Source organism: Notamacropus eugenii, chromosome 5 (assembly GCF_028372415.1).
Source record: "Notamacropus eugenii isolate mMacEug1 chromosome 5, mMacEug1.pri_v2, whole genome shotgun sequence".
NCBI classification, from domain to species: domain Eukaryota; kingdom Metazoa; phylum Chordata; class Mammalia; order Diprotodontia; family Macropodidae; genus Notamacropus; species Notamacropus eugenii.
Genome location: NC_092876.1, coordinates 194297106 through 194310946, shown reverse-complemented (window position 1 = coordinate 194310946; position 13841 = coordinate 194297106). Strand labels below are relative to the sequence as shown.

The following is a 13841-nucleotide window of genomic DNA, read 5'->3' as shown; positions in this document are numbered from 1 at the left end:
TAAATGCTCAGTGACTGGCTGACTAAGAATTGGGGCCAAAAGGTAGAAGTTGCAAAGAAGGTATAATATCAAAAAGTACTTCCTAATAATTTTTGTTCAATCATTTTTAGTCATATCCAACTCTTCATGACCCCATTTTGGGATTTTCTTGGCAAAGATACTGAAGTGATTTGCCATTTCCTTTTCCAGCTCTTTTTTACATATGAGGAAACTGAGGCAAACAGGATTAAGTGATTTGCCCAGGGTCACAGAGTTAGTAAGTATCTGAGACCAGATTTGAACTCAGGAAGGTGAGTTTTCCTGACTCCAGGTCCAGTGCTCTATTCACTACACAACATAGCTGCCTAAAAATACAATGGACTGTTTTTGATGATGTTGAGTTCCTTATTACTGGAGGCTTTCAAGGGAAGGCTAGATAATACCTGTCAAGATATTCTATTAGGGGTCCATCTTTCAAGCAAGTGTTGAATTAAATGACCTCTAAGGGCCCATTTACCTCCAAGATTTTGTTATTATAATAAAGATGCCACGTTATCTCTGAAAAAGATAAACAGAATCAGCAAGTTCTTGCTCCTGTGAGACCTAGGCTGTTCTTTTAAAGATAAAGTCAGTCTCTCAAGGATGCAAACTCTAATAGGGTTCATTTTTTTTTCTTCAGCTTATCTCCACTTAGAGTTTGATATGTTCACTTTAATTTTTTATATGTTTACTGAATTGAAAAACAATTTTAAAAAACCTCAATAGGATTTTAATTTAATTTTCCTCAAATTAAAAATTATTTTTGAACCTACATTTTGAATGTTTATTGTCAATAGGTGTTTTCAAAATCAAATTCCATTGTTTTTAAGCCTTGAATAAACACGTAGAACCATTCAATTCTGAAAATAGGTCAGTTTTTTTACACATAGGCTTAATACATAGCATTACAGATGAAAAGTCAGTAACCTGCAGTGCATTTCACACTTTATATAACAAACTAGTTCTCTGGCTTACAGATATGGTTGCTACTTACACAATCACAAAATCTCCAGCATGTTAGAGTCAGAAGAGATCCTAGAGTTTACCTAATCCTCATTTTGCATGTGAAAAAACTAATGTTATAAAGTCAATCAGTGAGTCACAAATAAAATCATCTTCTTTAGAAATCCAATGTTCTTTCCAGAAAACTACACCTCTTCCTCCCATCCACCATCCCAGATATAATGCTTATCTAATATATCTTCTCTAAGTAAATGAACACTATAATAAGAGCTGATACTTACATAGCCCTTTACATTCTGGAATGCTCTTTTACGGAGGGTATCTTACTTGATCCTCACAACAACCCTGTGAGGTAGGTGTCATTATTAAGTTCATTTTATAGAAGAAGAGACTGAAGCTGAGGTTAAATGACTTTCCCAGGGTCACACAAAGAGTTAAGTGGCCAAAGCAAGGTTCAAATTCAGGTCTTCCTGATTCTAAGTCCAGAGTTCTTTATCCACTACACTCTTGGATGTCTCAATACTACAAATAATAACTAGGCAAAGATCTGAGTTAGTACAGTAAAAAATCATAGGGTCAGAAGGAACTTCAAAATCCATATGGTTTAATCTTATACCTGAATAAGAATCTCTCCTTCAATAGATTCCACAAGTGGTCAGCCAAGCTTGATGGAGGACCTCTAGTGAGGGGGAGTCACTACCACCCAAAGTGGTCCATTCTACTTTTGGATCACTTTAATTTTTAGGAAATTTTTACCACACGAAGTCTAAATTTATCCCTCTGCATCCTTCTCCCATTGTTTCTAGATCTGCCCTCTGGGATCAAGCAGAACAAATTGAATCCTTATTATACATGCTAAATTTTTTTCAGCTGTATCTGACTCTTTAGGACCCCATTTGGGGTTTTCTTGGCAGAAATATTTACCATTTCCTTCTTGAGACCATTTAACAGATGAGGAAACTGAGGCAAACAGTTAGCTGACTTGCCCTGGGTCACACAGCTACTAAGTGTCTGAGGCCAGATTTGAACTCAGGAACATGAGTCTTCCTGACTCCATCCCTGGCTCTCTATTCATTATACCACCTAGCTGCCTTCTATTACTACACATGACAATCCTTTGCTGTTCTCATTCCATGTCTGGAATACTCTCCGGGGCTTCCTTGATTTCCTTCAAACCTCAGATAAAATTCAACTTTCTACTGGAAGCTCTGCCCAAGTTTGCTTAATTTTAGTGCTTGTCGTCTATCACTCATCTCCAATTTATCATGAATATAGCTTGTTTATACATGGTTGTTTGCATGTTGTCTCCCCCATTAGACTGTGAGCTCCTGGAGGCCAGGAATTATTTTCTGCCTTTCTTTGTTTTTCCAGCTTTTAAACCTCTCCCCCCAATGCCTGACACACAGTAGGTACCTAATAAATGTTTAATGACTGAGTGATTGTCTAGACATCTCTGCCATCCCATCTGTGAAGTCAATTTTTTTAACCTAAATGTGGAATTTTAAACCCTTACTAAATATCATCCTACTCAATTCCCTATGTCAGTCTTGTCTGCTGAGAACTTACAAATCTGAACTCCAGAATACAAAGTGTTTGCTATCTCTCCCAGTCATAGTTACCTACAAATCTGACAAACACATGAAGCATATCTTCATATCAGTCCTTCTACAAAATTTAATCAGCAGAGGGCCAAAGACAGACGAATGCTGCCCATCACAAGAGCTGCCTCCAAACTGTCTGCTGTATTCGTAATCATACTAATGATACTGACAGAACACTGATATCAAAAAGATTGGCCTTTGTATCTGACAATAGTTTGGAGCTATGAAAAGAATTTTGCAATTTCCTAAAGGCAATGAAGCCTACTCTTTTCCTTCTGTTTAATTACAGGTCCAAGTTGACAAGTTTATTTCTATTGTCTAGCTGGATAAATATACTGATGGAAAATATGTATAGGTGGCATCCAATTACATATTATACTCTGGGAAATAAACACTCTTACTATCGTGCCTCTTCCACTTGGGTTCTGCCCTGGACCTCTTTCACCACAGTAGCAAAGACCTCGATGAACATGTCTCCTTGTTGCATGTTTCATATGGTATCTATGATTTAGCCAAGTTCTCTTTCTTATGATATATTTCAAGGAATCTGTATGATTTTGATATATATGGGTGAGTGTTTCACTGTGCTGAATGAGATTTTTATAATCCACAAACAGCAGGCACCATAGGATTCTGTATTCTCTCCTCCTTTTAGTCAACTGTGAAATGGTAAAGTTGTAATCTACTATGGAGTGTCACTTGGGAATGCTTGCCTTTTACCTATTGCTATCCTCATCAAGGATACACTAGATAGATGGATAGATGGATACAGATATAGATAGATATACACATATATATGTAAATATACACACATATAAATACACATATGTGTATGTATATATGTTTGTGTGTATATGTATATATATATATATATATGATTTGCATAAAAATTTTACAAAGATTGGATCATTTCCCCTTTTCTTTTTTTTCTCCTGAGGGAAAAAATTATTCCTCAGACTTCCAGACCAGAATTCAGCTAAAGAAACGGGTGAAGAAAGAGAAAACGTATTCCTCTTCCCTTTCAGGGGTAGAAAATGGCATCTTGTAGAGGAAGAATGTGATAAGAGGCCAATGATTGCCAAGGTGAGACTAAGAGGGGAGATTCAGTTCTTGAATTCCTTCTTCTGTCTTTTCTGAGCAAGTAGTAGAGATTACTGATCCTGAAAATAAATGTTTCCATCCTTCAGGGATCACCTTGTGGATAATCCTGAGTTTGACAGTTCATGGATTTGAGAGCTAAGTACTAGCCTCCCCAAGGGAGAAACGTTTCTTAACAGTAAACTTCTCAGAGGAAAAGAATATCATTCCCAGAGGACAGCTTGACAGCTGAAGGACTAAACTTGCTATGAAAAGATCTGGACCTTTCTGAACCTTCTAAGACACTGTAGCCTAGATCTAGAGTCTTAAAGTTACAAGGGAGAATAAGACGTTTTGTTTCTGTAAGAACTTGTAGGTCCTTTGAGATTTATGCATTTTCTGTGGCTGGTATGATAAAAGCTGTCCCATATCTGATACCCGTATTTTTGTGCTTCTTTAAGAAAAGGAAATCCCATTATCCACATTTGGGGTGACCTAAACCTAGGCCATGCTTAAGTACTATTCATATTTTCCAAGAGTTTCATTCTGAACACAATGGAAAACAAAAACAAAAGCTGAATCAATGTAGCCAACATGACTTCTCGTTGGATAGGTAGGCTATCCCTCTGATCACTGAGCTGTCAAAAACATGATTTTCCCTAAGTAAGGCAGAAACATAAATAAGCTTCATCAATAAAAAGCAACAAACTTCAGTGGCTACACATACTGCCTCTAGAATAAACTACAAAGTGCTGTTTGGTTTTTACTGCCCTTCATAACTTGGCCCCAACATATCCAAAGGCATAAGTTCAAATTTAGCCTCAGACACTTATATAAATGTGTGACTCTGAACAAATTACTTCCAAGGTTTCTTCTAGTTGTAAATCTGTATTTCAATCTGTACTTCACTCAGAACACTCCGTCTCCTCTCTTCATCTTTGCCCATGGTTGGAATGTATTCTCGTCTCACAGAATTCCTCTTCATCTTTCAATTCAAGGCCCATGTTCTATACAAAATCTTTGTTTGCTGACTCCTCCAGCTCTTAGTGCCTTTTCTCTTCAAATACTCGGTACAGAGTGACCCAAACGCTCAGTGCATTTTAAAGCCTGAATAACTTCAGAGCTGTAAAGGCTACAAACTTACTGAAAAAAAATTTGAAAGTTTAATTATTTAAATTGCTTTTACACTTATTAAGTCTTGTGAATTCTGAAGAATAAAATTTTAATTTTAACAAGATGGGACATTGCACATAAGACAGTTTCAGGATGACACTTTCTCACGCAGGTGTTTCTGTTGAGAGGACCCTTTTGCTTGGCCACGTTGGTCACCTCATCTATTTCTGCTACATTCCTTCTTGTGGGGGCTACATCAAAACTGTGATGCATGCACTGAAACATCATTGTAGGTATGATCTCAAGTTTAGGATTGCAAATACAATCCTTTCAGTCACTGAGTTGTAGTCAATAAATGTTTTTACAAGCTTGGAAAATTGACTAGAGTGATGAGTGATAAGCACTAGATGGTGGTGATGAGGAATTTTAATAAACATCAATATTATAAAAAATTAAATATTTTATAAGCCTGTAGCATTTATACTTCTGAGGTATTAGAGCTTAAAACTACAATAAGATTTTTGGGAAACTTGATATTACTCTGTATATAATTAGAGGTGTACAGAGTGTTTCTCCTAATTGGAAATAATTTCTTGGGGGAGTGGGCAGGAACTGTTTCATTTTTTGTCCTCCTATCCCCAGTGTCTACCATATAATAGATGCTTTATAATAAATGTTTGACTGATTGATTAATTAATGAGTCATTAACATTCCATGATGATTTAACTATCCCCTTACTGTTGAATATTTAGGTTGGGCTTTTTTTGTTTGTTTTTGTTTTGGAGGGGATTTTTGATAATTACATATAATGCCACTATGAAAACTTTGAACACAAAGCAATTTCTTGTGTTGTCATGTCAAAACTCTTGTGTACGCCTACAAACCTTGTTGTTTGATCTTAAGGTGGATCTGAGGTGGGTTTTTTTTTATGTCTTCTTTATATACTTTGTGAATCGATCCCTCAAATGGTGCCACAATTGTGTAACTTCCAGCAAGGATACTGAAACAATGAACATAACAAATATTAACAATATGAGATTTGCTATGATAACTGCAGGAAAAGCGTGGAATCTAGGTCTGAAGTGAGCATATGGTGGGTGGATTGGCATAAGTTAAATAGCCACACTATGCACATTTAGCCTACTCAGGGTATTTCCCCATCTTTGTATTTTTTACTGTCATTTCTACCTTGTCTTCTATATACCCATCCAAGACTGTGATGTTACTGAGTCCAAGTGGGATGGCTTTTCTATCTTCAATGATAAAAAGTTTGTTATAAAAAGTGTTTACAAATCTTTTCCCTTTTTCCTCAGTTTGTTATTTTATTTTTGTTTTTGAATGCCTTCTGGATGCCTGTTCAGTTGAGCCTCTCACCATTCTTTACATTGATTTTATCTCCAACATTTCTCTCTGTTTTAAGGTGGTTTCAAAAGAAGTCCTCATGGATCTTATTTTTAACTAAATGAGAGTTTGGGCACAACACTGATTATGTGGAATCTTAAGCTACCTTTTCAGTTTCTGTGAACCTCAAAAAAAGCACCAGAGTAAGAGAATGTTTAATTTATAACTAGAAAACCACTCAGTTATAATAGGAATAAACTGAATTGCATTAAGGAAGTTAGTGAATAGTGTACTTCTGAACACTTCTCAATTACATCATTGTTATAACCCTTAATTCACAGAGGTGTAAAATTACATTATAGCGTTTTGCTTACTTGCTTGAAAAGAACTAAAATCTTAACAACAAAACCCCAAATAAATAGATTATATAAACCTTGTACTTTTCTAACTAGCATAAATGTGATCTCAAGTAGGCTCAAAGACTACATCTAAGCATTTAGCACCTCAAGCATTCCCAAACTATAAAAAGTACCTAAAAAATGAAATTCAACATGTTTGAAAATTCTGAAAAGAATTGAGAGCATATACATATTACCCCCTTGAAAAGTCAGTTTAAAGAGGCTCAGCCAACATAGCTGGAAACTCATTAAAATATTGTCAAACGTAAAGAATTCATCTTTAAGTTCCATTCAGAAGTATTATTGCTAGAGGCATAAGAAGTGAAGTCTAAGTTAAGTAAAAGTATTACCAAGAGGACTTAAGAAGAATTTAAAAGGCAAAGAATATTTCATGAACTGCTTTGCAAAGTCCTTGATTTAAATTTAAGTCGTATTATTAATCCTTATAAACAACAAGGAATAGTCATTATCTATTGGCAAAAGACCCTATCATGGCTCATGTCTCTTTTTTAAGTATTTGCTGTACAAGTATCTGTTACCTACTTTAAAATAATAAATTTCTAAACATACCTTTTCAAATGCTCAGAATTAAAAATTCTTACATCTAAAAAGGGAGTTCAGAGATTGTTGGATGCAACTAACTCATTTTACAGATGTTGAAACAGAAAACTTGAGAAGTAAAATAATTTGTTCAAGTTCACACAGCAAATTAGTGGCAGGATCAAGATTTTATTTCACTTGATTATAGTTGAAAAATGCCAACAAAAGGTAGTATCTCCTGATGCAAATGTTAACAATAATGGGAATTTTTGAAGGCATTCATCTGAAGAACTGATTTTCTTTATTTCAACAATTTAATGAAACTTCATGTGCAGAATGATTTACTGCTATTCCTGCTTGATGCTAGGGAGATGGGATTTTTAAATGGCAGAGGGTTATGTCTGTACCTGAGGTAAATAAATCCATGTACTCTCATTGATTTCAAGTAGTCTCACTAATACCAGAGGACACGCTTCTATCAGAACATATCTTCATATATTTAAAACATTTTACTAACATTGGTCATCAGAAAAACTTTTCAAGAAGAAGACTTACTTAGACTGCTTAACTGTCGTATGATAGCTGCCAGGGTACTATTGGTTACACATTCCAGTTCACTGGAAATCCCTTCTGGTAGCGCTCCTCGGCAGAGATGCCTAGGTTCGATGTTCCGCTTGACTAAAGGCATAGTTTACAGTCTGCAATTTTAAAAAGACATTTATGAGCAACATATATATTCACATCTTAACAATATAAGAATTATGGTACCCAAAAAAATGATAAGTCTCTTAGAGCTAGGTGTTACCATATCATACCTATAGCGCTAGATAGGTTCACACCTAACTTGATAATCAGATGGTAATGGTCCATGCCCAGGACGGATTTTTAATAAATACTTACTCAATGCATTATATTCATCAAATACAATAAATTAGGAAATTTGATTCTCACAAGAAGTCTGTGAGGAAATTAGTTGATTCATATGGAGAGAAGTGAGAGAAGGGAAAAAGCAAAGAGAAGATGACAGAGGTAGATAGAGACAAGGAGAGATGTAAAGATAGAGAGATGGAGAGAGAAGGATAGAGAGACAGAGAGAAAGAAAGAGAGGGAGATTTATATAGTGAGTCAGAGTCCAAAATTGACATTTCTCATTTAAAGTCCAATGCTCTTTGCACTAGAACATATTGGTGATGACTGAATCTTCATTGGCATTCCTAGGAAGAAGGCAGAGGTCTAAGTATAGAAACAGAATTAGACAAACAATTCTGAGAGGTCAAAGAATGAGGTAAATAATTTCTCTTCAACAAATGTACTCCCACAGCATGGGTTTTTCATGAACCCCTTGAGCACTCTGGTGAAGCCTATGGATGACTTCTGGGAGTAATGTTTTTAAATGCATAAAGTTAAGATACATAGGATTACAAAGGAAACTGACATTAGTGAAAATAAAATGCAGTTTTCCCCCACCTGAGTTTCTGGACTCCCTGAAATACATACATTATGTATCTGGTCTCCTATACATTAGGGTTCTGAAATCTATTCATCTTCAGAGTAAGAATTCCTTCTCAAAGGAAACATACTATCCATCCAAATGTGCCAACACTGCTCCACAAAGAAACACACTGATGAAGAGGCCTGGAACATTAGATGGTATGCTACAAGTTCATTCTGCAGATAATTCGATGATTCTCAGACTGGCAGTCCCATATCTTTCATTAGTAGCACATTCTTAAAATACAGTTTCTTTTGGATTAAATGATTTTAAGATCTAAAGTCACAATAAGCTAGTATCTGTGAATTCAAAATTATTCTGTTGAATTCCCTATCTCATGTTTCTGATATAAACCTTACTTCATGTTGGCTCACTATTTCTTCTGCACTTTAACCCAAACACAGTCAAATGAGAATAATTACTGAAGTTACTGAATACTTGTAGTTCCAACTACTCTTCTAACCTCAAATGAGATAAGCCACTTTAAGATAAGAGGAAATGTCTCACCCAATACCAAGAAATGATGAAGATGTTTCTTAATGTATGTGAAAAGGAAAAGAGAGCAAAAGGAGATGAAAAATTACAGAGGCAGTAAAATACACAAGTTACAAAGGCTGTTGGAAAGGTTTACAGAACTGCAAGCTAATATTTTTTTCTTGAATGATGTGCTAACAAGATAGATTAAAATTCCATATTTCAAAGTGGAGAAAACAAAGCACTGTTAAAATATATGGCAAACTGGGAAATACAGGTGAGAAAAATACTAAAGGTTTATGAGCAGAGGGGGACACAGAGCAGAAGATTTCTATTGTTAATGTATACCAGCTAATAAACAAGAGAGCAGCTCATTGGCTAGAGTTCTGTGCTTGAGGTCAAGAAGATCTGAATTCAAATCCAGCCACAAACACTAGCTGTGCAGCCCTGGCCAAGTCACTTAACCTCTGTCTGCCTCAGTTTCCTCATCTGTAAAGTGAAGATAATAACAACACCTACTCCACAGGGTTATGAGGATCAAATGAGAATAATTATAAAAGCATTTAGCACAGGGAATGGTAATAATAGGTACAACATATATGCTAGCTATTATTACAAAGAATGAATGGCTGAATCAGTATTTCACGGTAGTATCTGAAAATGGATTTCCTATGAAATATCTTTTATTTTAGAGTTTCTTAAGTGAGATAATGTATGGAAAGCACTTTGCAAATCTGTTAACACTATATGATATAAATCCCAATTGTTATCATTAGGGATACAGATTAGACCTGTGATATCACTGAAAATAGGGAAGTCCTAGATGAGTAAGCTCTTTCTACTAATCCAGGTGGTCATCATCTCTGCAATTTATAGTCTGACAAAGTGGCTCGAATCACTGACATATCAAATGACTTGCCCAAAGTTGCATATCCAGAATGTTCCAGGCACAGAAGTGAATCCAGATCTTGATAGGTCTGAGGCCAGTTTTCTACCCCCTATGCCAACCTGCTATCATCATTGTCATTATCATCATTTTATAAACATGGCAACTGACATCATAGAATAGGATCACCACATCACCAAAATCATCACATTTAGCACTCACTTTCAGTGTTTTCCAAAGTATTTGTAAGTTTAATAGAACCCACCTTCCTCATTCCACCATGCAACCCATGTGTCAATCCTATGACCAATCCATTCAATGCATGTAACACTATTAAATATATAGTTGTTTCCTGACCAATTATTCCTTGGTAATATGTAAGTGCATACTCTTGCACATTATGACCCTTCTCCATAACACTTCTGATAAACTGCAAATTCAGTTCTTCATAAACTGTGGCATATTGTATCATTCATAGTCATACAACACTATCAGAAGAATTCAGACAGTATAAAGATGGGCGTGTATGTGTATGTGCATGTACATATGTTTTCATATAGACTTGAGCCAGAAAATGATATAAAAATATTATCAGAAAAATGAATGACTGGAAAATGAGATGGGCTGGTCATGCAGTAAGAGCAAGAGATAACTGATGGATGAGCCAAATGCCCCAATGGTACCCATGCAACATCAGAAGATGTGGAGATGGATATCAAGCATATTGATTGGAGTGAATGTGGCAGGATTCCTATGGACACAGCCAAGAAACACAGGAAATTAAGACATGGTTGGGCTGTGATCTACACTAATGAAGCTAGTATGCACATCAGTGTGTCCCTAGATTTCATTCAAGTTACTGGCACATAATGGGAGTCTCACTTAGATGCCTTCACCTGGCATACAGGTGATCCTGGGTGTAATCAAAGCTATGTGAATGCAACACAAGTTCTCCAGGCTCTGTCAATCAGGAAAGGCTCTGAATAGAGGCTACTGATAGACTAGTGTGGGTTATATTACAAGCCTAGGTAAGTTCTGAGAGGTTCCTCTCTAGAAGATTAGTCTCTAAGCGTTGAATTTCTCTTTTTTCCCCTTTCTTTTTTTTGAAGAGTTCAAGTGATAAAAATCATTTACAAAAGACAATAATAAGGTGGTTGGCTGTAAGCTCCATTAATAGAGGGAGAGGGGAAATCATTCACAATGACAAGATCATGGATCTTTGAAGCACTAAATTAAATATTTATCAAGCATATGTGTATACATATCTGCTCTTGGGCCACTCTACATATCTCTTCTCCCCTCTTTTATCAGGACATAATGCCCAGGATGTTGCCATCTTCTCTATTCCTTGAAAGGTTCCTGATAATGTCCAAGCACAGGGAAGATGTGTTCAATTGTTCAGGATACTTTTTTTTTGCCCGTCTTTTCTGATTCAGTGAAAGAGGTTTCTGAGTTCCTTCTTAAAAGTCCCTAATTAACCTGTTAATTGCTTTCTCAGCTTTCCAATAAAGTGTCAAATGCTCTGGGAGCTGTTATTTATTGTTTCCCAGTGGATTGATTTTTTTTTCTGATATTGAGCAGAATTTTGAATGAACTCAGGAAAAATTAAAGCAGAGACATGTTCGATCAGCCTTTTCTTTTGAAAAATGCTTTTCTCTGGGAAAATAGCATAATTATTAACAAAAACCTACACCCATTAGGGTTCACTGAGTCAAAATGTCTGTGCTTACTAGAGTAATTTATTGGGAGAAAAAAGAAGACATCAGCTCAAATTTGATTTTATGAGACCTGTGCCATTCAAATCATAAGAAAAAAAATCCTTTTCAAATTCTAACTGGAAAAATAATACTCTTATAAAAGAAATATTTAATTTACATTTATAATGTCATGCTATGATTTATTATAGTAAATGTTAATTTTATTTATTCAGAAAGCATTTATTGAGTGCCTACTATATGTAAGACTAATTTCTTTAAAAGTAGTTCCTGCCTCAGTAAACCTGAATTCTATTAAGAGTAAGGGGACAGTTTTTATTTATGCATATAAAAAATGCAGGGCATATCAAGAAAACCTTATCTGGAAGATGGCACCGATCTTGAGTTTTGAAACATTTTAAGGATCTGAGGTGCAGAGGGAATATATTCCAGGCATGGGAGACAGATTGTACAGAGTAAACGACAAGTTTAGATAATAGCAAGCAAGATAGTTTTGCAAGAATATGGAGAGTACGTGAAAGGGGGTTGTGTGAAATAATTCTGTAATGATAAACTAGACACAAATTGAGAAAGCTTTTAAGTGAAAAGCTGGAAAGTATGTAATTTATCCTAGATACAACAAGAAGTCATTGTAGGCTAATGAATATCTGAATGCCACGGATGGACATGATTTAGAAAAATTATCTTGACAGCCAAGTGAGGAATGATTTGAAAAATGGAGAGGTGAAAAACCAAGCACAGCAATTAGTAAGTGCATATAATAGTTCAGGTAAGAGGCAATGAGGTTCTCAACTAAGTAATATTGGCTTTATGTGTGGAGAGAAAGGGACTGTGTAGAGGGAGAAATGACAAAATTGGATAAGGGCAATTGATTGGACTAGGAGGGTGGGGGAAAGTGAAAAGTAAAGGCTGACTCCTTTGGATGAGTGGGAAAATGGTGGTGCAGCAGGATAACAGGATCATAGATTTAGCACTAGAAGGGACCTCAGAAATCATCTAGCAGACGTGCTGTCATATGTACCTTTCAAAAAAGAAAGAGAGTAAATGATTCCAGGAAGAGAAGATGGCAAGGACAAGGAGTACTAGATGGAGAATCAGAGAAAGAAGGCAAGGTTTACTAGCATGTTGAGTAGTCTCCAAGTAGTGAATTAATGGGCAAGCAGAAATAAATTTGTAATCTGCATCCCTGGAAGAAATATTCAGATTGATGAGATCACAGATACATTTGAGAAACATCAAGTTCTTCACAGAATAGCTCTACCTCCTCATCCTTACAACTGATGTAAGTACATGACCTCTAATTATCTTCATGGTGGTATTTTTGAAAATGTCTATCATAAGCACTGTAATCTCATATGAGCATATGACCCATTAAATGATGGTTTTTATTACTTTTGAACAAAGCCTAAAACCTGCTCCACTAACTCCTTCATTTATTTACTTTCCAAGGTGAGGCTGTGAGCCCTTCTTCAACTTAGTAACCATTACCTTTTGTCTTCTGGTTTCACTTACAGTGAGAATGTCGATTCATAGGATTTGGCTCCGCTGGTAAGATGTGAGCATTGAACAAGGAATTAATACTTTAAGAACCAATGTTCATAGGCTGCCTAAATTCTGAGATTTTTAACCTCCTCTGCCTTCTTTTTTGTTACTCTCACCATAACTGCAGAAGAGGAAGGGAATAGACCTAGAGTAAGGGCCAATTTATATTATCTTTGTTTCACGAATTAGCATAGCCAAAGAATCCATTAACTGTTAGTCAGTTTACTGATGATGAACAACTCCAAATTTAGCAAGGCTAATTCTCAGGAAACTGACCTAAAAACTGTTTCACTTGTTACATTTGAAATTATGAGATAATACTTGTAAAGCACTTAGCAGCTAGGTGGTAAGGAAGATAGAGTGCATGACCCTTGTCAAAATATTTTGGAGATACCCTGTCTTCCAGCACTAATGCCTACCAAGCACACTATGCCCTGAGTTTGGCATAACAATAATCCTTTGTGTTCAGGATGATATCACCTTCTGACAAAGTGTATTGCTTGGACCAGCACCAAGTGTTCACTAAGAGATTTAGCTCTCCTTATATATCCAGGGCCATCCATCACATGTTCACAATCCCTGCTCCTCATCATTGACAGGAACTATACTCCTGGTCTCAGAACTCTGGTTTGTGACTCACAGGATGGGCACAACCTCCAATACTTGAGACAATACTGTTTC

At 36.0% G+C, this 13841-nt stretch overlaps 1 protein-coding gene across 7 annotated transcripts in view; it reads right to left on the bottom strand.

Annotated features, from left to right (window-relative positions):
• Positions 1–13841, bottom strand: part of WASF3 (WASP family member 3) — a 186488-nt gene that overhangs the window by 46849 nt on the left and 125798 nt on the right. For 5 of the 7 annotated variants that reach the window (XM_072611777.1, XM_072611770.1, XM_072611773.1 and 2 more), the window contains one exon: positions 7607–7749. In XM_072611777.1, the coding sequence (XP_072467878.1) occupies positions 7607–7739 (133 nt within the window). In that variant the 5' untranslated portion in view covers positions 7740–7749. Of the gene's footprint in view, positions 1–5656; positions 5773–7606; positions 7750–13841 lie in introns of those variants that run through there. The other 2 variants (XM_072611776.1, XM_072611774.1) reach the window with 2 other exon arrangements.